This window comes from Lissotriton helveticus, chromosome 4_1 (genome assembly GCF_964261635.1).
Source record: "Lissotriton helveticus chromosome 4_1, aLisHel1.1, whole genome shotgun sequence".
Lineage (NCBI taxonomy): Eukaryota > Metazoa > Chordata > Amphibia > Caudata > Salamandridae > Lissotriton > Lissotriton helveticus.
This window is the reverse complement of record NC_136063.1, coordinates 167457595-167484752: the sequence shown is the minus strand read 5'-3', so window position 1 is coordinate 167484752 and position 27158 is coordinate 167457595. Positions and strand designations below refer to the sequence as shown.

General features: G+C 47.4%; 1 protein-coding gene across 1 annotated transcript in view; it reads right to left on the bottom strand.

Moving 5' to 3' along the window:
• LOC144827087 (protein brambleberry-like) overlaps window positions 1-27158 on the bottom strand; it is a 184138-nt gene that overhangs the window by 42048 nt on the left and 114932 nt on the right. The window contains exons 9-11 of the mRNA XM_078685531.1: window positions 19976-20114; window positions 18882-18949; window positions 16667-16833 (exon numbers count right to left, since the gene is read on the bottom strand). Of these exons, the coding sequence (XP_078541657.1) occupies window positions 16667-16833; window positions 18882-18949; window positions 19976-20114 (374 nt within the window). The remainder of the gene's footprint in view (window positions 1-16666; window positions 16834-18881; window positions 18950-19975; window positions 20115-27158) is intronic.

The window sequence follows — 27158 nt, the reverse complement described above, 5'->3', positions numbered from 1 at the left end:
CGTAAGCTATATGACGGCTACCACTACCCCACATAGGGTACGTTAAGTCCCAAGACCTGGGTATTGAAGCATACCAAGCGACCTAGCCATCTCTGTATCCTTTTTAATTTCTTGAAGGGTATAATCTATGTGTTTTCCAAACAATGCCTCTTCATCGAAAGGAAGGTCCAAGATTTTGTTCTGGACCTCGGCCTGAACCAAGTCGCTCTGAGCCATCCTTGGCGACTGGCGACAAAGAACCACTGCCCCAGCAAGTGAGCGAAAAGCTGTTGTGGCAATGTCCATGGCACAATCGATTACCTCCGCCGATGTTGCTTCCCCTTCCTGTAGTATCTTCTTCGCGTCACTCTTCGCTTCTTGGGGAAGTTGATCTAAATAAGGTGAAAGGTCACACAATAACTGGCGATCATACCTGCCCAGTATCGCCAAAGCATCAGCTGCCCGCACCAGAAGACTAGCCATTGAAGAGAATCTTTTTCAAGCGTTATCTAGTCGCCTACCCTCTTTATCAGGGGGAGTAGTCAGGGGTACCGAAGGGTTGCAGGACTTTCTCTGTGCCGCCTGCGAAATCACTAAGTCTGGTTTTGGGTGCCCAGTCAGAGACGCCGGACCATCCTCAGGCGCCTTATTTTTCTTTTCTCGGCTGGGTAGGACAGGGACCACCGTAGCCAGATTTTTCATAGCCTTGAGACCTTCATTCCGTACATGTTGTACAATAGGTATAGATCTGATCACCTTTTTATATGGCTCTTTAAAGTCATAGAGAAAACACTCAGTGGTAACGGCAGGCATAGGCAGTTGGAATCTGCTAGATGCTCTCTTCATTAACTTATGGAACCCCCCTGATATCAGCCGAAGGGGAATCCACCAGGTCTGGACATGGTGACGCCCGGTCTGGGATTACGTCCTCATCCCACTCTAAGCCCTGATTAAGCCGGTCATCGAAATTCTGGTCCTCGTCCGAGGAATCATCCTGTACGTCCGGTAGTGTTGAAGGTACATGCGAAGCAGGTGTTTGTGGCTGAGAGACCACCTGAGTTGGCAATTCTGGAGAGACCATCACTGGAGTTGTAGGGACAGGCAAGGCTTGAGCAGCCGGAATAGAAGCAGGCTGAGAGAACCTGGTTTTATAATCCTGCAGCATGCTATGGAGATCTTGCAAGAAAGAAGGAACAGACACCATCTCCTGGCCTGTGAACCCCTGTGGTTGAGAAGAATGTTGATATGAACACTCCTGAAGAAACTCTCCCTCCGAATCTGTCTCCTGACATTTTACAAGCAGTTGGGATGGACTGTGCACATACCCAAATGAGTCCTGATCATCATTATCAGAATCCTCATCTTCCTCTTCTAACAAAGCGTGAGGCAAGGGGGTAACCCTCCTTGGAGACGTCATGTCCGGAGTAATTTAAAAAAAAAAAAAAAGTTATTTTCTCCGTCGACGACTATCGTCGACGGTACTGTTGACGATGGAGAAGATAAAGGCAAACCTGTCGTCGATGGAAAAGCCACCGTCGACGGACAAACTGTCGACGTCAAGATGAGCGTCGACAACGAGACCGTCGACAATCCTGCCGTGGTCATGGTTGCCTTTGAAGCATTAGTCGACGACACCGTCCTCGTCACCTTCGACGTCGCGGTCGTCGTCAATGTTCCCATCGACGTCGCTGTCACCATAGTCGACGACCCCGTTGACACTCCCGTCGACGAGCCCATCGACGGTACCACTTTAACCTTGGACTTCAACGCCTTCGTCGACGGAGCTTTCTGCTGCGTCGTTGATGACTTGGAACTTTTGTCTGACTTCCCAGATGACAGAGATGATGGCTTTTTGAAGGCTGTAGCAGTCTTCATCACAGTTGAAGGCGTAGATGGGTCCCTCCCTCTCCTTTACACTGTGGTGAGGAGATTTCACAGGACTTTGACTCTCAGACTCACGGGGGGCTCTTTTTTGACGCCTTAACTGGACGCTCCACAGTAGGTGAAGGGGGGGCCTACCCCTTTTGACTGACCTTCTAGAAGATGAAGCTGAAGAAGAGTCCTCACTGTCGATTGACAGTCTCTTTTCTGGACTTCAATTTCTGGAGCCAAGTGAGGAGGCGACCCTCATGGTCCCGGAGGGTCTTAGTAAAGAAGGTGCGGCAGATCTTGCAGTCTGCAGCCTTATGATCTGGGTACAGGCAATATATACAGTCCTTATGCCTGTCCTCTACATACAGCCTTTCCTTGCCACAGGTGGAACATGACTTGAAAAGGGCCTTCTTCTCCTTCTCAGACATCTTAGAAGGAACAGCCAACAATCCTGAAGAAAAATCTGAAGAAAAACCTCAAAAGAGTAAAAGATTGAGCAGAGCTCAAAGGAGACTCCCTAAGCACAACATGCAGTAGAAAATCTGAGGCTCTGAGGTTCCTTCAGGAGGGTTCGAAGGTCTGAGGCTCTTCTGATTGGCTGATGCTTAGTTTGTTCTCTTTTACAAAAAGAGGCTGATATGCTACAAAAAGGAATGAGGCCTAGGCCTTTGTCTTTCTCTTTTGTACCTACTGCTATGTTATTTTTGCTATTGGGAACTTCGGTGTAGGACACTATTATGATTCGGAACAGTCTCTCAAAAGGGGTCTGATTGTCATTTCTCCGCACAATGATACGAGTTTCACTTTTATGTGCATTTGCGGTCTTTCTCATTGCCTGGAGCCCGGTATCCACTGCCGAGTGCTCGTGCTTCGCCGCACACATCTGGCTGCTATGGTGATCTGGTCACGTCTTCCAACTTCAGTGTTTGTCTAAGTGAAACTCGTGCCATTCTGCGGAGAAATGACATTCGGACCCCTTTTGAGAGACCGTTCCGAATCACAATAGTGTCCTACATCGAAGTTCCCAGCCCTGAGGAACTCTCCTTCATACCTACAATCCCACCCATGCTCCGCTTAATCCCTCAGAACTCTAGGAGGAAGAAGAAGTGGCTGACACCCTCAGAGGTTACGACTCAGCCCTAACCACCCCCCCATGCCCATCAGACCTGAGGGAAGTACTCCCTATCAACACAGTTGTATCTAATCCTAATAGATCTGCTACCCACTGTACTAGAGGGGTGGTAAAAAGCAACCTTGCTAGAGTTCCCGTCTCTGATCCTACCCTGGACACTCACTCCGGCACGTCCCTAGCCGGCCTCCTAATAAATTGCGGGTCAGCTGTAAAACATGCATCTGATGTAGCCGACCTCATCCTGAGACAAATCAGACCTAGCAATCCTGACTGAATCTTGGCTAAAGGAATCCTCATCGCCATACCTAGACCTCCTTGTCCCACCCAATTATAACATAGTAAGGATGGACAGGCATTCAAAGAAAAAAAAAAAAAAAAAAAAAAAAAAAAAAGGAGGTGGCATTGCCTGCATCTACCGCTCCAACCTCCTGGTTACGGAACCGACGGTGGACCCTACAGACTCCAGCGAATACCTCGCACTCGCTATATCCAAAACCACCTCACAGCTGTGCAAACTACACATCTTTTACCACCCCCCAGGCAAGAACGATACCTTTACAGACCTCCTCATGGAAATAATCACATCCAAGATTTCCCCAAACTCCATCTTCTTTGGCGACTTGAACTTGCATTGGAGCGACCCTAAGGATCCTCGGGCCATTGCCATTAGAGACTTCTTGGTCGATCAAGCCCTTATCCAAGCCTGCTCCCTCCCACATATTCTAAAGGTGCCACCCTAGACTGGATCATTGCTAAAGAAGCAGTGATCATACTTATCTCTATTGACCCTTGTGAATGATCTGACCACCACGCAATCACCTGCCTCCTGCCCAGCACCCATAAGACATGACACCCCAGCCCGTGATTCCTAAACGATGGGTTAGAGACACCAAGAACCTTGATCACGAGAAACTGGCAGCGCGTTGCGAGTCCGACCTCCCCCCCACCCCCCCAATGCACTTCGGTCGACAACCTAGCAGATCATTACTCTTCTACCATATCCAACATTCTTGAAGACCTGGCACCACTAAAACTAAAAAGAACCCAGAACTCAGCGGATCCCTCAACAAGGAGAGGAGATCTCTTCGACAGACTGAACTTAACTGGAAACAACATCCTTCAGCAGCCCATCTAAAACTTCTCCGCCAGGCCAGAAATGCCTACAATAAGAAAATCCTTAACTCAAAAAATTAATTCTTCAGAACAGAACTGGAGAACGCCAAAAATCGACTTCGCAAGCTGTTCGACTTGGTCAAACACCAATCCAACAAACTAGCGAAAACCTCCAAAGAAATACCTATACCCCTAATAACAAGTGAGGAATTCTCTTCCTTCTTCTGCGACAAAATATCTGCCCTAGATATCGAACTCAAATCCGCAACTCAACGCCAAAATCAAATCTGCCAGATCTACCTCCTCTCCCCGCGTTGTCCTCCCACACCTCACCCAAAAACCTAGCGCACTGGTCCAATTTTATCACCTATGACAAACACTCTATCTCGAAAATTCTTGCCTCTTTAAACCCAAACAATCACTTCAACGATCCTCTCCCATCTAACTGCCTAGCTGCAGCCTCTCAAGCCATCACTCCTTCCTGGACTGCGATAATCAACGCCTCCCTCCTCCGAGGCTTAATTCCGGACTCGTTCAAGGCAGGCTAAGTTGTACCCATCCTAAAAAAAACACTCTGGACCCTGCTTCCGCCGAGAACTATAGACCATTTCTAACATCCCACTCCTAGCCAAAGTTCTGGAAAAATGTGTAGAACAGCAACTGAGCCTACACATCAACAAATATCACTGGTTAGATGACTTCCAATCCAGGTTCAGATCAGGCCACAGCACGGAAACCACCCTCCTCCACATTGTAGATGACGCTCTCCAAGCCCTCGACCAAGGCAAAACCTGTCTCCTAATCCTCCTAGACCTCTCCTCTGCCTTCGACACGGTAAACCAACAATTTCTCCTGGAACGCCTCAAACTCAGGATGTGGTTGGAGGGCACCGTCCTTGAATGGTATAGAACCTTCCTCCAATACCGCACACAGAGTCCTCATCAACAGTATCTATCCACCCCATCTCCGGTCACAGTTGGAGTTCCCCAAGGATCAACCCTCTCACCTACCCTCTTCAACCTTTACCTGGAACCTCTCACCCAGGTTCTACGTGCCGCTAACATCTTCTACCATATGTATGCAGACGATACTCAAATCTACATAAAAATCTCTTCCCCATAGGATATTTTCTCCCTGAATGAGGCCTTGAAGCTAACAGTCCACTGGCTCACCGCCAACCAGCTTAAACTCAATGCAAATAAAACTGAATTCCTCCTGATCTCTCCACACAAACCCAAACCAGACATCCATGGTTGGAACGAGACCATCTCAGCACTAAACTGCCCTCCTACCATTGTTAACTCGGCGAATTCCCTTGGAATAACCCTGGGCGGCAGCCTGAACATGCGTGGCCATATAAACTCGATGGCCAAAACGGCTAGATTCCACCTGAACTACTTAAGAAACCTGAAACCCTTCCTCGAGGTGTCTGACCTTAAAACGGCAGAACAGGCACTAGTCATCTCTAGATTAGAATATGTATGCTCTACCCTTGCAGGGCTTCCCAAAATATCTCTGGCCCCCACCAGCAGTCCGGTGGCAGTGGGCTTGCTGGCAGGGACTGGATGGTTGCTCCTTTATTTTAAACGTGCGCTTTCTGTCACGCTGATTGCGAGCGGTGACACGCTTTGTTAATTGTTTGAATTTGAATGTTTTTAACTGTGCACTAACCTGCCCTGAAAATCAACAGGTTACTAACCTTATCTTGGATCCTAGGGGCTGTACGTGGCTGTCTGTGAGCCGATTGACATCGCGGGCTTACAGCGGCCGCGGCCACCATCTTGGCTTGGGCTGGTTCGCCTAACCCCACCCACGCCACTCCCCCCACGCTACTCCTCCATTTAGGAGCGTTTCTGATGCCTCCCCAGCGATTGCAAGCAGCCCGGTGGCAGTGGGCTTGCTGGCAGGGACTAGATGGTTGCTCCTTTATTTTAAACGTGCGCTTTCTGTCACGCTGATTGCGAGCAGTGACACGTTTTGTTAATTGTTTGAATTTGAATGTTTTTAACTGTGCACTAACCTGCCCTGAAAATCAACAGGTTACTAACCTTATCTTGGATCCTAGGGGCTGTACGTGGCTGTCTGTGAGCCGATTGACATCGCGGGCTTACAGCGGCTGCGGTAACCATCTTGGCTTGGGCTGGTTCGCCTATCCCCACTCACGCCACTCCCCCCACGCTACTCCTCCATTTAAACGGCCCTCATGTGTCAGCGCAGTGGACGAGCGCAGCGGGCGCGAAATAGGCGCGCCGGAGTCACGCCAGAGTCGAGCCCGTCTGCGCCCGTCCGCGGCAGGCCGGGGCATGGGGCATCTCATCATGTCCCCTCGCTCACATATTCTTCGTCCCATCTATGCTCATTCTGGAATCCTGGCTCGATCGGCCCCACTGTCACTGGCCTTCTGACCCATCTTGGTCTACTCTCCTCCCCTTCCCGCACTCCACCCGCTATTATATCACGGCTAACCTCCTTGCCTACCTTTCCTCCACCCACCCTTTCCCCACCCTCTGTCCTCCATACTCCGGTATTTAATACCGCGGCCACGCTTCTGAACACCAGGTCGTCGGTTAATCATCAGTACGAGCTATTTGATTACATCGATACATATGAACCGGATCTCCTGTTCTTAACCGAGACCTGGTTCAAGGTCGACTCCCTGCCTAACGTTCTAGCCACACTGCCCCCCTCATACTCTGCCATCCGAGCGGACCGACCGGAAGGCAGAAGAGGCGGCGGAGTGGCCTTGATAGCTCGTACTGACCTTCATTTCCAGATCCTTCCCTCCACTCCTATTCCTGAAGTGGACTATTTGGTAACTCGGTCGAGCTCTCACCAAACTCCTTTGACCTCTGTTCTTATTTATCGTCCCCCTCACTCCACCCCTTCTTTTGTCTCCAGCCTCCAAGATCTTCTGGCCACACTAATATTAAACAACTCCTCAGTGTTAGTCTTGGGGGATTTTAATTTTTGGCCGAACGACCCTGCTGAAAGCTCCCTTTCCAAGGAGTTTACCGACCTTATGATCAGCCTCAATTTCACATCCAGCATTCACAGTCCTACTCATACTCAGGGCCATACGTTGGACCAAGTTTGGACCCTGAATATTCCCACCTCACTCCCTCTTATCTCCCCTTGCTCCTGGTCTGACCATTCCCTAATTTCCTTTTCCCTTGCCCTAGCCCCAGAGACTAAGCCCCCGCACCCCAAGAACACCTGGGTCAGGAAATGGGGCAAAGCAGACATGCCATCCTTCTGCTCGTCTCTGGCCAAATCCAGCCCTGACCTCTCCGGACTTGCAGCCCCTACCCAGCTGGCTATCATTAACAAATGGCTGACCCAAGCGGGCGATGAATTCGCCCCTCTGAGGCGAATCACGGTTAAGCGAGCTCACGCTGCTAACCGTTGGTTCACCTCAGACCTTAAGGAGAAGAAGCTTGCCGCACGCAGAGCTGAGCGAGCATGGAGAAGAGCGTATTGTCCTGCTTTAAAAAACACTTATTTATCTGTTCTCAAGATATATAAACAGGGCATTCTTCACGCCAAAACTGAGTTCTATTCTAATAGGATATTGGCGGCGGAGTCCCAATCAAAAGAAATTTTTGCTACCGTGCATGAATTGGCCTCATCTGACAGAACTGCGGCTGTGATTCCCCCCTCCCAATCTCTCTGCGAGCAACTCAACGATTTTTTGTTGATAAGGTCGCAAAGATCAAAGCCAATATTTCCCCTCCATCCTCTGCATTCATCAATCCTTCCCCTCCTCCTACCACCTCCAAATTAACTACCATTCCCCTCTTGACCAAAGCTACTCTTCTTCCCCTGCTTCAAAGGGTGAAGTCGGGCTCTCCTCTGGACTTTGCCCCCGCCTGTATCCTTAGAGAAATCTTCCTAGCTTGTCCTACCCCGCCACTCACACTCCTCAATGACTCACTTGGTAATGGGGTTGTTCCTATCCCTCACAAATCCGCGGTTGTCATCCCCATCCTGAAAAAGGCCGGCGCCGATCCATCATCCCCTTCGAATTACCGTCCCATTTCTCTCTTGCCTTACCTCGGCAAGGTTTTAGAAACTTGTGACCAGCACCTTGAGTACCCATGTGGAGATTAATCACTGCCTCTCCCCCTGCCAGGCGGGCTTCCGGCCCCTCCACTCTACGGAGAAGGTGGTGATCTCGGTGATGGACGGGCTACGCGAAGGCATTGATACCAACCTCCCGCAAGCCCTCATTCTCTTAGATCTGTCCGCCGCTTTTGACACGGTGGACCATTCCATCCTTCTCACCCGTGTCAGGGCGGCGGGCATAGAGGGCTTAGCCTTCGCGTGGCTCGAGTCCTTCCTGAGCGAGAGGGCTCAGGCGGTCCATCTTGCTGGTTTCGCTGCCACCCCCCGTAAGGTGGTGTGTGGCGTTCCCCAGGGCTCTTCACTTTCCCCTCTTCTGTTTAATTTATACATCTACCCCCTCATCTTTATGTTACAGCAGCTCGAGGTCACGGTGTTCAATTACGCCGATGACCTCCAGCTAATTTTTAACCTTTCCCATTCTTCCTCATCCGCCTTGAATGTCCAAACTGTTATGCTGTTCATTCAGGACTGGATGAACTGCAACCACCTCAAACTTAATCCGGACAAGACGGAGTTGGTCCTGACCGGAGGTGGTTGCAGTCCTTGGTCTCCTTCTCACTGGCCCCCTTCACTTGGTGCTCCCCCACTTCCTGTCCCTAAAGTCAAAACTCTTGGCATTTTCCTCAATTCCCAACTTTCCGTTAATTCTCAGGTTAGTTCTGTTGTGTCCTCTTGTTTTTTCTCCCTTAGGACAATCAGGAAGATTTCCCGCTTTTTCTCCCTCCCGGCACTAAAAATCATCGTAATGGCAATGGTGCTCTCACGCCTTGATTATGGCAACATAATCTATAATTATATTGAGCCTATGCTATTCATCATCTGCAACTAGTGCAGAACCAGGCTGCCCGCCTGATTCATGGCCTGCCCAAATTTCATCGTGCCACCCCCTTACTGCAGACATTACACTGGCTGCCTGTGAAAGAGAGCCTTATTCAAACTTGGCTGCCTCACTTTCCAGGCCAAAATGGGCACCGCTCCGGAGTTCATATGTTCTGCTATCAAGCCTTACATGCCGGGTAGAGAACTTCGCTCCACCCACATGGCACTCCTGACCACTCCACGATTCAAAAAGAAGAAGGCTGGTGGAACCAAATTCTCTGTTCTCGCCCCAGCTTTCTGGAACTCCCTCCCTGTGGGACTCCGCACTTCACCTTCCTATATACAGTTCCGGAAAAGCCTTAAAACTTTTCTTTTCTCCCGAGCTTTCCCCGCCTAATTTCCCCCTGCCACTGCCGCTGTTTGTAATCTGTAAAGCGCCATGAAACCGCTGGGTAAAAGTGCGCTCAACAAATGTTTTTAAATTCAAATTAAATTCAAATTGAAAGCCTGCCTCAACACCGCTGCCAGACTACTAACCAATACAAAAGGGGATGATGGACGGAGCGTTTGAACAAATCAAACACTCACCCCCCAGTCAACTGATCTGGGTTAAATCCATCACCATTCTTTAGTTCACTCAGCCACCCCAGTTCAGACATGGCTATATGCAAATCAGTCTGACCCTGTGCCTCATGGGAACAGTCCAGCCCGAACTGCCAAGCCATGTCTTCCCTGGACCGGAAACAAGCATCCTGGGACCGGTTTCGGATTCATAATCCTCATCAGCCAGGCTATCTTGAATCCAGTGGCCAAGTGAACAAGGGACTCACGTCTGAGCATACCCTGCCACACTGTCAGGGGCTAGTGGTGGACAGAGAATGAGACCAGAGCACGGTTTGTCTATAGTTCAGTTTTTATTAAGTTTTGCTCTTAAGTAGGGATTTGACAACAGTCCTTCCTTCTTGGGGTTGTTTCTGATCGCAGGGAACGTCAGGGTTTGGTCCGATGTCCCGGTTCTTGTGGCCTCAGGGAAAAGAGAAAACAAACGGGTTTTTGCTGATCTGTTCTCAGTATTAAGTGTAGTCCTACCGTCACCAAATTAAAGAAAAAAAGGTTGTGTTTTAGTGCAAGGGTCACCGCGGGGCCTCCCGGCTCCCCGACCTTGCTACCTCCCACCTCCCCAAACACCCCACCAGAATGCCCCTTTTAACAGCACTTGCCTTGGGCTGTGGCCCGACTCTCGGACCACAGCAGCTGGACCCGTGGCGTCTTCTCCCTTCAGCCCACCGGGTATGGTAGCAGTGTCGGGAACGTCGCTCAGTAGCACTCGCCGTGCACCCTCTTCTCTCCGAGTCTCCTCTGCCTCCGGGTGTTCCGTAGCCGCCTCCGCTCTCACGCTCTCCGCTCTTCGGATCTCCTCTGCCTCCGCTCTCACGCTCTCCGCTCTTCGGATCTCCTCTGCCTCCGCTCTCACGCTCTCCGCTCTTCGGATCTCCTCTGCCTCCGGGTGCTCCTCTGCCTCCTCTCCGACCTCGCACACAGTCAGTTCCACGCCTCTCCCTCTTATCCTTCCTGGTTCCGCCGGCTGACGGGACTCCTCCCCCTTCCGCTGTGCAACTGCTAGACCGCGGCTGTTGGCTTCCTGGTTCTGTGTTCTTGGCAACCAGGAAGTGGTGTTTCTTTCTTCCTCGTCTGCTTCGGAGTGCTCCAGCCGCTCCTCCTCCCCACACACACTTAGGGCGAAAAAGCCAGAAACCGGTCCTCGGAAGCTTGTTTCCGGTCTAGGGAAGACATGGCTTGGCAGTTCGGGCTGGACTGTTCCCATGAGGCACAGGGTCAGACTGATTTGCATATAGCCATGTCTGAACTGGGGTGGCAGAGTGGGCTAAAGAACGGTGATGGATTAAACCCAGATCTTTTGACTGGGTGTGAGTGTTTGATTGATTCAGATGCTCCGTCCATCACCACCCCCTTTTGTACCGCTGTTGGCCGCCATAAGTGTGGCAGGGTATGCTCAGACGTGAGTCCCTTGCTCACTTTGTTATGATTTTATTTATATAGCGCACGGCTACTCAACAAGAGTGTCCCGGCGCTTTCAGAGGGCGGCTCAGCAGTTAAAAAAACATAACAGAGGACAAAAAAAAAAAAAATAAATAAATGAGGTGAAAAGAAAAATAGCCTAAAGATTAAAAAGCCAGGTCTTCAGGTTTTTCCTGAACAGGAGCAGGCTCGGAATGCTGCGTAGATCAAGGGGCAAAGAGTTCCACAACTGGGGGGCCTTAAAGCTGAAAGAACGACCCCCGATGCGAGCCTTCCTCACACGGGGCACCACGGCAAGGAACAAAGATTCCGACCGCAAGGAGCGGGCCGGACGGTAGAAGGCCAGTCTGCGCTGCAGATACTTAGCACCGGAGCCAGAAAGTGCCTTATGCACCAACGTCAGCGTTTTGAACATTATCCGCTTTCGGATAGGGAGCCAGTGGAGTGACTGTAGCACCCCCGATGTTCTTGCCCGCCTAGGAAGGCCGCAGATGGCGCGAGCCGCAGAGTTCTGCGCCACCTGCAGCCTTTGGATCAGATACTCCGGAAGCCCTAAATAGAGAGCATTAGCGTAGTCCAGTCTAGATCCTATAAGAGCTTGGACAATGATCTTCCTATGCTCCTCTGTGAGCAGGGGTAGGAACTTCCGGAGCATCTTAAGGATGCCAAAGCAGGTGCCAGTCAGACCAAGAATGTGCGATCTGAACGTGAGGTCATTATCGACCTTGACACCAAGATTTTTGGCAGCCACAGACGGCTGGGCGGGGGGGCACATGTCAGCCGGCCACCAGTCACGCCATTCCGGTTCCGACGCGCACCCAAAAAGCAGAACCTCTGATTTACTAGAGTTGGCCTTAAGACCATTCTGCTGAAACCAGCCAAAGACCCTCTTCAGACAACCCTGAATGCTCTCACCGTCGAATGATTGATCTTTCCTGCAGGTGAAGAGAAGCTGCGTGTCGTCCGCGTAGGACACGATCTGGGCCCCCGAGGCCTCCACGAGTTCCGCCAGAGGGGTCATAAAGATGTTAAAAAGGGTCGGGCTCAACACAGAGCCCTGTGGGACCCCGACTCCCAGTGGCGGCATCTCAGCGGAGCTCGAAGTAGCCCAGACCGTTTGTCGACGGTCCTCCAAAAATGAGGTGAACCATTGGAACACCGTCCCCCTCAGACTTTGCCACTGGATTCAAGCAAGCCGGGCTGAAGACGGCTGGAATGCCAGAAACCGGTCCTCGGAAGCTTGTTTCCGGTCCAGGGAAGACATGGCTTGGCAGTTCGGGCTGGACTGTTCCCATGAGGCACAGGGTCAGACTGATTTGCATATAGCCATGTCTGAACTGGGGTGGCAGAGTGGGCTAAAGAACGGTGATGGATTAAACCCAGATCTTTTGACTGGGTGTGAGTGTTTGATTGTTTCAGATGCTTCGTCCATCACCACCCCCTTTTGTACCGCTAGACTACTACCGGCTCAAAGAAATTCGACCATATCTCTCCCCACATCAAAGCGCTGAACTGGCTTCCCCTAGAAGCCAGAATCCAATTTGAACTGGCCTGCATTACTCACAAAGCTCTGTATAACAACTCCCCCCCCCATTTCTAGCACAAAAACCCGTGGTATCAGGTGGACCCAGAAACTCCCGCTCTGCCAAAGACCTACTGCTGCAACCTGCACGTTTCGGAAAAAGAAAACCTACAACAGGGCCTTTACTGGGGCTGCGCCAAGGATTTGTAACTCTCTCCCACCCACCATCAGAAGACTTCCGTCCTTGGCAAATTTTAAGGAGGAGACAAAAACCTTCTTAATTGGTAAATACCTCGCCTAACGAACACATTTCATGATTATCCCTCCATTAACATTGAGCAAGAGTTGAGACTAGGTACTTTCCTATACAATGTATCTACCTGTGGAGAAGTGTGGCTCACTGGTTAGAAGAGGCAGACCCGGACGCTGAGACCAGACCCGGAACCAGGGTTCAATTCCCGACGCGGCAGGGTCTTGAGCCCAAAATGTCCACGGACTCTGTAATTCTCGCTTCGGTGCCTACTCGAATCACAGGTTCACACTCTGCAACTCTGGGCAATAGCTTGCTTAATCTCCACTACGGCCCCCTGCGGCGGGATGCCTGGCTTTCACCTTGGGGATACCCAGTAGGGGCTTTCTCACAGGGAAAAACCAGGACGGGTTCCCAATGCAAAGCGCTTTGAGACCTGGTGGTGATATTGCGCTATATAAAAACCTATCCATCCATCCATACCTGTTGCAATTTCCTTCCCACATGTAGCTGGCACGTTTACTACCCGTTTTCCTGCATTATGTATCCTTTTTTTACCCAATGTTCCTTCCCACATGTAGCTGGCACGTTGACTACTTTTTACCTTGCAATATGTATCCCCTTCTTTTTTTTACCCAATGATCCCTCCCTTCCCTGCGCTCTGGACACCTCCCTTAATACTGTAAAGTGCTCTGATACCCTCACGGGTCTGGTTTGCGCTCTATAAAACTTTAAAATAAATAAATTCACGAGGCCAAGAGTATCACCGTACCAAATTGCAAAAAGACCATGGATTTTTAAGTTTAGCCAACAGATTGTGGTTTAAAATGTACTAAGGCGCTCTCTGACCTCCTCACTATCTGGACCGCCTAATGTCTGAGTATCGAGGATAAGTAGGGTATAATATCCTGATACACGATTACAATAAAGTAAGACCTTTCTGATTTATGACACTGTTCATGAATACTTGTAAAGATTTGTATTTTGTCTCCCATGCACTATATATATATATATATATATATATATATATATATATATATATATATATATATATATATATATATATATATATATATATATATATATATATATAGAGAGAGAGAGAGAGAGAGTATTTATTGTATCACAATCATGCACTAATATGTAAATCAGTATCAGAATGAAAACGTGTTCCAATGTTGAAACTAAAAAAGAAAAAAACAAAAGTATGAAATAAACTCGAAGTAAATTAGAATTGATGAAATATCAAACATTGTCTATCGAGTATTTTGAATGATTCATCTTTGCTTGTTTACCCATGAGTTCAAGTTGAAACGAGAACCGTAGTTCATTTATTGAACAGATACGGAGGTAAAGAGTTTAAACCTACGTATTAAATAGGATTAGCGAATTTATGGTCCAAGAGGCATCATTTCATTTCACAGCTTTTATTATTTCAGCACAACATCCTTTCCATACAATAATATTTATGTGATAAAAAGTTAAAGCAAAGAGGGGCAAGCAGTGCTGAGGGGGCGCGGCGGCTCAAGCAGTGAAGTGGGAGGGTGCTGGGAGACCGGCAAGCACCACGGGGAAATCTTCTCACTTTGAAGTCAAAGAAAGTAAAGAGGTGCCCTCGAAAACATCGTCTGACATTTTACCTCAGTCTTTGAATGGACAGCAAATGTGACAACATAAGAACAAGATTTACAGGCCTGTTTAAATAGAGCTCGAAAGGAGTGAAAACACGAATGCTCGAGTAAAGTGTTCTTTAACAAAGAAAAATATAGTTCCTAAAATTGATGCAGTGACTGGATAGTATTAATTGGTCCATTCGCTCAGGGAGGGCTAAACGCAGGAAGAGGCATGATGCATGCATACTATGGACAAGGGGGAGAAATAATATGAGAGCAACGATGGAGCCAGCAGATGGGAAGCCTATGGGTGGGTTGAAGGCCACATATTGAATCAGTCTCTTCAAGACAGCACATGCTCTGCCTAGCCAAGACCTAAAAAGGGTAAAACGAGCATATGGGCTGTGTGACAAGTGCGGTTGCACTCATGTAAACTCAAACAGTTTCTGAAACCTATTTCACTTTTCCTCCAGTAAGGCTTTATGTAGAAATCTAATTCTTGCTGCATGTAACTAAAAAGGGGTACTAAAAATCATTAGTAAAAGTGGATGATTATAGATATTTATTTTTATATATGTTGCAAAGGAGACTTTCATAAACTAACATTAACAACAAGTCTATTATGGTCACACTAATTTCTCTTGAACAATTAGCCATCCTGTGTTCACCAGATAATTTGTTTCATTAACACTTCATCACCGTTATGGTATTTCTAGTATTCTCTGTCCATCTGTTTTTATGATATGTTTTGGAAGAAAAGACACCCATATAGTCCCTTCCCTCATAGTCAGGGACAGCCCAGGACTCTGCACACGCTCATATTAGTGTGACAACAGTTGGGAAATCAGGGAAGGGAAACACACCTGTATATCATGCAGGGGACATTACCACCCCAACAAATATATGTTCACAGCAGGTGGACCTGTGTTAGGGAGGCCTGTTAATTTGGCACGCAAAAAGAGGTTGAAGGTTGTCCACTTCGGCCTATCTCCTAGAAGAAGTGGATCATGGTGTTACCAGTGTTGAAAGACTGTGGAAAGGAAGACCCAGGCTGAAGCCTGGTGAGTGGGTGCTACGATGATGTGCTGCTTGATATCCAGCCTCTTAATGAGTGAGTTGGGGGGATTCTTTCATGTTTTGATGCTGAAGTCACAGGTGAGGTTGATGTTTGATGATGTGAGTGCTGAATGGAGGGAGGGGTGATGGAGTCAGGGTTACTCTGGTGAAGCTTTGTTGAATCCTCTTGTGCTTGATGCCCATAGTGGTAAATACCAGGCAAGGAGCTAGAAATTCCTTGGGTGTTGCTTGATCAGTGCATACACAGCTAGGGCAATTTGCAGATGGTGACCAGTCCTACTCCGGTCTTGCACACAGCCAGACATCCTCTTCTCTATAAGCAGCAACATTCAACACAATCATTTGGTGGATGAGGATGTAAGCCATGTTTCTGTGATAAAGCGTGCATCTGGGTTATGCTGTATGCTCTTACATATGCACAAAGCATGGATGGCTGCACAGTGTGTGAATGAGAAAACAAAAAATATTTATAAAAGATGACAATCCTGCAATTTCTTTCCTATTAAAGAAAACCCATTCCAAACTGGCCGTCGATGCACACACTTGTGTTGTAACAAGTGCACGCGTTGTTGAACATGGAAACCATTTTTAATGTACCCTTCCAACATGGTAGACGACCACGTTAGTTAAAAAGTGCATGCAAAGCCTGAAAAAGGAAGCACGTGGCCAGCAGCCCTTTGCAACTTCAGTGCCCTCATTAAAAAATTACAGATTGGGAGCATGGGTGATGGGGTAGACCAAAATCATCCAATCAGAAAACTGAAACCAAAATGCTCCAGTGTAGGACTATCTGAAGAAAAAGGAAAGCCATCAACAGATGAGCAGACAACTGAGATACACAACAATGACATCCAATCATGAGCAAGGGGCGGACCCAGTGTCTGCTCTCACTATACATTATGTATTGGAAACAATGTGTCAGCTATAGACCACTTTACTAGTCTCTGGGCAGTGACCTAAAAAAGTAGCTCTTCATTTTTCTAGTAATTTAGCATCATCTACTAATGGTGCCATAAGAGTCCTGCCTTGCTCCTTTTTATGGAGGTTCTTGTCCTGTACAGCACTTAACAAGCAATAGTAATACTACGGCAGCCTTACATGACACAAGTACCGCTTTTCACACGCACCTGTTTTTCTAACACCTCGTGGCTGGTAGAATAGATATGTCTTAATTTCACAATTGGTGTAAAGTGGCCAGGTGTTCGCGTAGTGTTGTTAAGCGGCTTACAGACAGATGGGGGAGCATCCAGAAGGAAATCACACTTAATCAAGGAGTCATTCTCCAGGTGGGACTCTAGAAACAAAATAGAATAGAGGAGAAAAAAGTTGTTTCACTTTCATGGAACTTCAGGCGTCAGTGCGTCAGTGCTCTGCTGGTGGACCTCAATAAGACCAAAAGCTACTCAAGCAGCAATAATAGTATGCCATGAAGCTCTGCCATTGAACATTAACCCCGCTCACAATACCTCCTGTAGAACTCACCTGCTGCCCAATGCAATGCTACAGAAGATTCTATAGTAACCCCTCAGTACACATAGATTTGCACAGCTCTACATCCAGATACAGCGATAAAGCACTAACCAAATGTAAACTATGCACCCATCAAAAGATGGCTATGTAGGCCCAATGGGAGGAAGCCTTGCCTTTGAAGAAGTGAACCTCAATTTCCTCCTTTTAGGGTGACATAAGTCTTTGTGCATCTCTAGCCACGCCAGACCTTCTCTTGTGGTTCACAACTTCTGAAGCACAGGGAATGTCTAGCTTCCTTTTGAAGCTTCTCATGCTAACCAGGGCAAAATTGAGGTGGGAGGGCTGAGGCTGCTTAGCTATGCTGAAGGTCATGGAAAGCTTGCATCTATCTCAATGGTCTTAATCTGATCTGTTGACACAAGAGTGGGTCAGAGTAGTACAGCTGCAGTGAGGAGTCTGAGCATCTAGTGCATGCCACTGGTAGGCCCATACAAGGAATGAAAGAGGTAGCACTCATTCTGGAGCCTCACGTAACACCAGTTATCAGAGCATGCAGAAGGGACAAAACTCCACAGTTGTATGAGGCAGCTTTCTCATCCCCTGGATTTATGGTACTCCCTAGAGTCCAAGGGTGCTGCTGGGACAAGAACGCCAAAAGCAAACTTGTAACCTAGGTCTACCAGGGGACATTCTTCTTACTCTACTGGTGATAATAAATTGATGGATTGCGGGGGATACCCCATGGTGGATCCACAGGGGGGTTGATTAGAAAACTCCTTAAATGATACTCAGTAGCACCCTGTAACTGGTACCCATTTCCCTGCAGCCTCGAATGTGGAAGCATCAAGAACGAGAGTTCCAGTGTTCACTGTGAGAAAGGCTCACTTAGAACAATAGTCTTATCTACACACTTATAGCCCCTACATCTAGAAGATCCGGGAAAACACAAGTCCTTATCTGCATTTCCAGCAGCAAATATCAGTACCTCAACATTATGTATGTGGATAGGCAAGAATGTACCAGATTGGTGGACTCTGTGGACAGCATCATCATGGTGGTCCTGCAGTTTCTTAACCTTGATAGTTAAAAGAACTACTAAGCATATGCAAAGCAGCAAAGGGCCACATATATATCAGTATCATCTGGTCATAGTGCCCAAATCTAAAAGGGAAAACTGAATGCAAGAGAAGATCTTTCAACAAATAACCTTTGGCAAATGACCTCAGGACTTTAGGAAGGTGCTCACCAGATCTCAAGCGATCCACCAAGAGCATTTCAGGGGGAACACCCCTGGGACAGAGGCTTCACAAGAAAGCCAGTTTGATGCACAGGGTGGTCCTACTACTGCTGGCTGTCTAAGGGCCCTACAGAATTGCTTATTCCATCAAGGTAGAAAACTACAAAGATGACAGAGAGAACAGTGTCTGATTTTCAAAACCTCACTGGGTGGAAAGAATTGGCCTTGTTGGTCCCACTCTGGAGTAACTGCAATTCTAAACATACGCACAATTTGAAGAAAAAACACCTGAGAACTTCAGTGTTTACAGGGAAAACAGGGCCTTGTACAGCGACTAAGATGAATAAAGGTCTTACTGTGGGATCCAGTTGGTGTGGAGAAATTGAAATCTTAAAAACCCATTGACAGTCTGACGGAAAAACAGCAGAGACCTTTAGTGTCTACAAGAAAAACAGGATCTTGTACAGCAGGAAAGACAAGAGTGTTGTACTGCATTTTTACTAGCTAAGCACAAGAGAAAATATTGAGCATATGGCCGTAAGGAGAGACAGCTAAAAAGGTTTCATCAGAAATCTGGAACAAAATGGATAGCATGCCACCATTGACCAATATCACCCAACTACTTGAATCTTTACCGTATGAACTTCTTGAGTGTTCAAGCTTACTCTCATCCTCTTCCAAGTCTGCCATTTCTGGTGCTCTACTGGGTGAAACAGAAAGAAGAGTGTAAATCTGACATGATTCAGCTGTAGCAGTGTTTTGGTTGGAAGAGGTTGTAAATGTGTCCATCTAAACGGATTCGCCATTCATTCTATGCAGTAAGCCAGTTATCAGTAATCGGTCTTGTGGATGTGGATTCAGTCTCCATCTTATTGATCTGGGTCATATTCATAGAAACATGTTGCTGTAAGTTTAATAGTTTCTTGCATTTTTTTAGCCCACCAAAGATCACACTATAAGGCATTACATTTTTGTTACTCTGGAGCAAGATTATGTCATTATTGAAAATGTGGTGTTTTGAGGTTTGTGTGTGACTAGCAGAACTTTTGCTTAGAGGTGTTTGTTGGTCCGTCTATGAAGCACTGATATTTTGCTGCGGATTTCAAAAGCCCAGTCTTTTTAATGTCTATTTAAGGCTAAGAGGGTTATTGAGAGGTTAAGACAGATGTCAGCTATGATGGTTTCAGGATGATGCTTTAGAGTAGTACATCTGAAACTCTTATTAATATCTATTGAATTGATGTAGGACGGATATTGGCTTTGGAAGTTCACTAGGGCTGTCCTCAAAAGGTGGCTTCCATAGTATCTATTTAGAGTAAGACCCAACCACGATGTATCGGGTAGAGTCTTTGTTATGATAAAAAAAGGGAGTTGGTGGTATTTTCAGTAACGTGTCACAGGAGATAGCTTGGATGTGAAGCCAATGAGTTGTGAGGGCCAGTGTTGCTCTGTAGCATGATGCTATTTGGTTGTGCTGGGACTGTGCTACTAGACTATACAAGATCATAAACTACTTTGAGCCAGTTTTATAGATAGTTTATTGAAAATAGATCCACATCATGGTGAATAATGGGGTTACTTCCTCGTATGGCCCTTGATAATGAACGAAAATTTCAGATTACAAACCCTCTTCAATTGGCATGTAACCAGCTATTGGGTGACGCAGGGCTACAAGACCGTAACCGTGAGATTCGGAGTAGCATCACACAGTTTCCCAGAGATTACTTACTTCTTTGGAGTAGAGGAGCGTATATAACTACATGGAACTTCTTGTGGAGCGACGATGGCTGGAACTCGCTCATGACACACAGATTTTTGTCTCCTTACTCCCATGATACCGTGAATTAGGCAGACCAGCATCCAGTTCCCTAATAAATAAAACACATTTTGACCAGAAATTACATTAAGTGAAGGACACAAGCCCCTCACACTGCTCTATTTCTAATTCCTATCTAAAATAAAAATGTATCAAGTTAGCAAAGTTGAATGTTTGATTTGTTCGAACACTGCAATTCAGTAGTTAAAGCTAAAACAAGAATAAAAACACTTAGCAACATTTGACAATTAAGGAAACTTTAGGAAAAGGAAGATTAATCAATATATTGTAGGTATAGTAGGTGGCTACCACAAAGGCAGAATCTGACTCAACGACAAGAATTCTACCACCGATACATATTGTCACTTGCTCATTCTCACAATCTTTTAAAATAGTATCACAAGGACAAGCTACTTAATCACTCCTAGGTTTTGCAAATATGATTTTACTGATCTCTGTATACCCAGTAACATACACATATGCACTCTTCAATTCCAGACTTTGAAATCATTAATAGGCCTGGTAAAACATGCCAAGTATTAGGATTTCTATCTGGCTTGCTTTTTACTCTACCTGGAAAGATTTAGTTTAGTTCAGATGCCACAGTTACATGTAGAGATCACAAGCACGTCAGAGATTAATTTAGCGTACAAATCTTTCTAAGTTACTTCAGAAAACAAACCAACTTAAACAAATGTTCAAAGATAGTGTGTATTGTTAAAGTATATCTAAAATCATCACTTCATATACAGTAAGTTGTTGTGTTCAGTCATTTACGTGTACCACCACCATAAATGTGTGCCTATGGGGGTATTTTTTTTTTTTTCACAACAGATTTTATTGAGTGAATCAAGCAGAGCAATCAATGTGGCACCCCACAGTCAGGAGAAACCACCAAACATGTTGATACAAGGTATATCTCAGGCTCTGAGTCCAGACTAGGACCATGGCAAAACATGTATATTGAAAACTACCCCCCCTCCACCCCTACCCCAACTCCCACCACCCACAGCCCATCCCTCCCCGGTGTCCCTCCCTAACCCCGTGCACGTGTGTAAAGGAACAACTGTGTGCGAGCATGGTGCGGCGGGCATGGTGCAAGTCACAGGCCCATGCACAAGTGGATGCCTAGAGCTCTTCCTCAGGTTCGACTGGGGGATCCAGCGTCAAATCTCTATAGTCAGCCCACCTCTTCCATATCTTAAAGTGTTTGCGGGGGCACCCTCGTGCTTCGAATATCGGTCGCTCCAGCCCCATACAAAAATCCAATCCTGCTTTCCATGCACACAGAGGAGGGGCCCTTACGTCTTTCCAAGCTCGTGCCAGGTCTCTTTTGGCTAGAACAAGCCCCAGTAGTAATAAATGACGTTTGTAAACATTTCCCCCCGGGGGTATTTTTTTTTTATTTTTAATAATTTCAATTATTTAAAATAGTCTTTGTTGACTCTTAAATGTAAAAAAACACTGAATTAATATCAACTTGTCTTGTGGTGACCTTTCTAGTTTTAAAGACAGAAGGGGTGAGTTAGGGCACCTGAATAATCCGTATTAAATCCATTTGTAATGGACCTAGTTTTGCGGTTCCATAATATCTGCAGAAAGCGGGGTAACGCCAGTTGCTTTCTCGTTGTCAGCTCCTGATCGGCGCCGTGCTCGGCCCGCAGGCCACGCCCCCTGGGAGGCCACGCCCCCCGCCCTGACTACTTAAGAGACGCTGATCCACGAGCGCCATCTTTCTGATGCAGCACTCCTGAGGCGGAAGCCGGGAGTTAGGCTATCTTTTAAATATTGTTGATACTGTGTTTTTAACTCACACCTACCTTTAAGAAACTGCAGAAAGCGGGGTAACGCCAGTTGCTTTCTCGTTATCAGCTCCTGATCGGCGCCGTGCTCGGCCCGCAGGCCACGCCCCCTTGGAGGCCACGCCCCCCGCCCTGACTACTTAAGAGACGCTGATCCACGAGCGCCATCTTTCTGATGCAGCACTCCTGAGGCGGAAGCCGGGAGTTAGGCTATCTTTTAAATATTGTTGATACTGTGTTTTTAACTCACACCTACCTTTAAGAAACTGCAGAAAGCGGGGTAACGCCAGTTGCTTTCTCGTTGTCAGCTCCTGATCGGCGCCGTGCTTGGCCCGCAGGCCACGCCCCCTGGGAGGCCACGCCCCCCGCCCTGACTACTTAAGAGACGCTGATCCACGAGCGCCATCTTTCTGATGCAGCACTCCTGAGGCGGAAGCCGGGAGTTAGGCTATCTTTTAAATATTGTTGATACTGTGTTTTTAACTCACACCTACCTTTAAGAAACTGCAGAAAGCGGGGTAACGCCAGTTGCTTTCTCGTTATCAGCTCCTGATCGGCGCCGTGCTCGGCCCGCAGGCCACGCCCCCTTGGAGGCCACGCCCCCCGCCCTGACTACTTAAGAGACGCTGATCCACGAGCGCCATCTTTCTGATGCAGCACTCCTGAGGCGGAAGCCGGGAGTTAGGCTATCTTTTAAATATTGTTGATACTGTGTTTTTAACTCACACCTACCTTTAAGAAACTGCAGAAAGCGGGGTAACGCCAGTTGCTTTCTCGTTATCAGCTCCTGATCGGCGCCGTGCTCGGCCCGCAGGCCACGCCCCCTTGGAGGCCACGCCCCCCGCCCTGACTACTTAAGAGACGCTGATCCACGAGCGCCATCTTTCTGATGCAGCACTCCTGAGGCGGAAGCCGGGAGTTAGGCTATCTTTTAAATATTGTTGATACTGTGTTTTTAACTCACACCTACCTTTAAGAAACTGCAGAAAGCGGGGTAACGCCAGTTGCTTTCTCGTTATCAGCTCCTGATCGGCGCCGTGCTCGGCCCGCAGGCCACGCCCCCTTGGAGGCCACGCCCCCCACCCTGACTTACATGTGTATATATCATGTGCTTCCCTAGGAAGCGCAGCGGACGAGCGCAGCGGGCGCGACGATTGCGCGCCGAAGGCGCGCATAAGGCAAGCTCGTCTGCGCTCGTCCGCGCCGAGACCGGGCACAGGGCCACCCCCCCTGATCCATCACTCTCCTACCCCGGCATCAGTTCTTCATCAATAATGTATACTTCGGACCAACTGCTCAGCATCAAGCAAACAAGTAGGTTGTCCCACTCCTTACCTAAATTCTACTACAACAATCCCAGGATCGGACCTCTTAAGTGTCCTACCTGTACTGAGACGCCATCTACCCCTCACCCTACACCTTCGCCACTAGTGTCAGCAGCACTTATAAATGTAAGATCACTGCCGAAACACAAATTTGAAATCGCAGATTTCATAGAATCGCAACATTTAGATATTTTATTCATCACCGAGACGTGGGGAGACGAAGCCTCTGGCCCGGACTTCAGAGACGCCACGCCTAACAATTACTGCGTGTGTAAGTTAGACAGACCGATAAGGAAGGGTGGAGGAGTCGCAATAATTTACAAAAATCACTTTACGATAACTACAGCAGACACAACATACCCTGAATGCGAAGCCCTTCTCTTTTCAATAGGCTTATCCAGTAAAGCCACTTTCAAAGGTATGTTGATCTACCGCCCCCCAGGATTCAGAGCCAAATTTCTAGCACGCTTGGATCATATAATCGAGATATCAATTGGATCACCACAGTTTACCATCTTAGGTGATCTAAACTTTCATCTCGAAGTTTTAGATGACCCAGACACCATAACGCTCCTGGGAGATTTAGAGACAGCCGGACTCACACAAATTGTTAATAAACCCACGCACAAAGTAGGACATACGTTGGATGGATTATTCACCAACCACCCTGAAATCTCCATCACCGAGGTCTTCCCTTTAATTTGGACAGACCACTCAGCAATATGCTTCTCTATTCCCACTAAACCCACTTCCCCGTGCTTGCCTCTTCCCCCTCCCACCAAATTCAGAGACTGGAAAAATTTAAATCTTGAACGTCTCACTCAGATGATACAGGACAGCCCATTACCTAATGAGCATGATCCCATAGCAGCATCAGATACTTACATGGACAATCTGATTGAAGCCTGCGATAAATTAGCACCTGTCAAATCATCCCATCGGAGTAGAAAACTTCCTTCAGCCCCTTGGTTCTCTGAATCACTCAGACTCCAGCGCCAGCACTGCAGAAACCTCGAACGGCAGTGGCGCCGTAACTTTAATACGTCTGATAAGATCACTTACAAAAGCGCTCTCTCTAACTATAAAAAAATCATTAAAACAGAGAAAACCACGTATTACACAAACCAAATTAATCAGGCAAAAAATTCCTCAGGGAAATTATTCCAAGTAGTAACTTACCTGTCTAGCCCACCTGCCCCCCAGTCAGAGGGATCCCAAGCCCTCTCTGATTTATTGGCAAAATTCTTTGAGGACAAGGTCAGAGCCATTTTTAATACGTTTACACCTGACGCAGTGCGCTCTCCCCCTCAATCGATCGCCGATACTGGCCCCATATTCGCAGCTTTTGAACCTACCACCTGCGAAATCACCCTTCCCCTGATCGCTCGAACCAAATCTGGTTCACCTCTGGACCCTTGCCCTCCAAGTATCCTTAACCTCATCCCGGAAGTCATTGCTCCACCTTTAACCATCATATGCAATGCAATGTTTGCATCAGGTGTCTACCCCTCAATATGGAAAAAAGCAATAATCAAACCCCTACTCAAAAAACCCAGCTTAGACCCTCTCCTGCCTGCCAGCTACAGGCCCATTGCCTGCCTCCCATTCCCTGCAAAAATCTTTGAAAAGATTATGAACACTCAGCTGTCACACTATATTCACCATAACAATCTACTAGATGACACCCAATTTGGGTTTCGACAAGGCCACGGAACGGAGACGGCTTTACTAAAAGCTGCAGATGAGATTAGGGTTACGATGGATAACGGAGGAGCCGCAGTACTGATACTCCTCGATCTATCCGCGGCCTTTGACACGGTCGACCATGTCACCTTGATCGACCGTGTCGAGGCCATAGGAATCACAGACAAAGCCAAAAACCTCCTGGCCTCATTTCTGGCAAACCGTCCGCAAACTGTAAAGCTAGGCAATTTTACATCCCAGACCTTCTCCCTGCCATGTGGAGTACCGCAGGGATCCTCGCTAAGTCCGACACTATTCAACATCTATGTGTCGGACCTGGCGAGGGTCATAAAATCCTGCGGAATCTCCCTGACTACTTATGCCGACGACACCCAATTGGTGTTGTCAATACATAACGATGGAATCTCGGTGGCAGCCAACTTCCAAATGGGAATGATGGCAATAAGCTCCTGGATGTCATCCAACTGTCTTAAACTCAATTCTGATAAGACAGAAGTGATGACATTCGGGAGGCTTCAACCCACCTGGTCCCCACAATGGTGGCCTCACCAGATGGGACAACCACCAGAACCTGTAACGAAGGTACGCAACCTGGGCGTTATCTTCGATAACAAGCTGTCATTTCAGCAACATGCTAATGCAGTGGTTTCTTCTTCCTTTTACACACTAAAAAGGATAAAAAAATTAATCCCATACCTTCCTCCTCATGCAGGCAAAACCCTGGTCAGTACTTTGGTATTCTCCAAAACTGACTACTGCAACGCACTGTTTCTCAATGCACAACAAAAGGTCCTCAATAAACTGCAAACAGTGCAGAATGCAGCAGCCAGGACACTGCTATCCATCCCTAAGTTTGCATCGGTCTCCCCCTACATCCGACAGCTGCACTGGCTGCCGGTGAGGAGCCGTATCAAATTTAAAGCATTATGCATAGCATATAAGGCTATCCATGATCACGGACCCCTATTCTTAAGAAGAGCCTTTCGACCGCTTGAACACACAAGAACCTTGCGGTCATCCTCAGCACATTTACTTATGGTCCCCCGTACAAGAAGGGCCAACTGGGGCGACAAACGCTTCTCAGTGGCAACAGCCATTTTGTGGAACACACTCCCTCTACACATCAAGTGTGCTCCGACCCTTCTTAAATTCAGAAAGAAACTAAAAACCTGGCTGTTCCCTGCCTAAACCTCCCTACCCCCTCCCCATGAGAGTTCTGCATCTACAGCGCCGAGACACCCAAGGGTATTTGCGCGCTCTAAAAATTGCCAAAATAAATAAATAAATAAATAAATATCAGCCAACAAGTTTCAACCACTAACTCAGTTTCCTCTGGACTGGGACTTCTGGTCTTCATTGGTTCACAAAATATTGCCATCAATAAATAATGTTGTGCCTACAATTGTGCTTTAAAATGTGCCGTATGGTATGAAGAATAAGCAAGCATGAAAGAAAAAGTAACATCTAATTGTGTGACTTGGTACAAAGCGCTATCGGTTTCTAAATACAGCCATCACAGGGTGGGAGCATTCTCATTCCAGTCCCTATATTGCAATATAAAAGATGCATCTACAATTAAGATGTGCTCCATTGTATTTTTAGCAAGTTTATTCCCTTGGCTTCCAAGGTGTGTCAGCACTCCTTTGGTAGATAAGTCCTCCAATGTTTGTACAACATATGTACAATGTTATTACAAATGCTGAATAAACACTGAAGGAGCTTTGATCTTACCAAATGTCCATTAGGTATGTGTATCTAGCCAGCTTTCCCAGTGCCCTGTTCACTATTGCGGAGAGGGCACTGGATCACCCAACAGCTTCCCCAGCCTTTCATGGCACACAGGTCTGCAAATTAAAGAGGATCAGGGCAGGTGGCCCTGCCTAGCCCACCACTTTAGTCAGGCTAAGCACGACTGGGGCAGATAAGTGATACCCCAGTGACGTCCTCATATTTGTATCACACGTCATTCCATAGGTCTGCTGTCGCAGTGCTCCTTGCATGCAAAATGGTATTTGATAAAGAGGAAGAGCCGGGTCTGGTGGCTCAGTGGGCTAAAGCAGCCACTGCAGGGGCCTGTGTTTGACCTCATGGTCACCGGTTCAAATCCCGGCTGGTCCACTCAGCCTTTCATCCATTTGAGGTCGATAAAATGAGTACCATTGAGTTGGGTAACAAACATCTGTTATTCAGCACCAGGACACCTTCGGGTAATCGCGCGCTTTACAAATACACCCGTTATGTTATGCATTACCTGCAAAGTGCCAG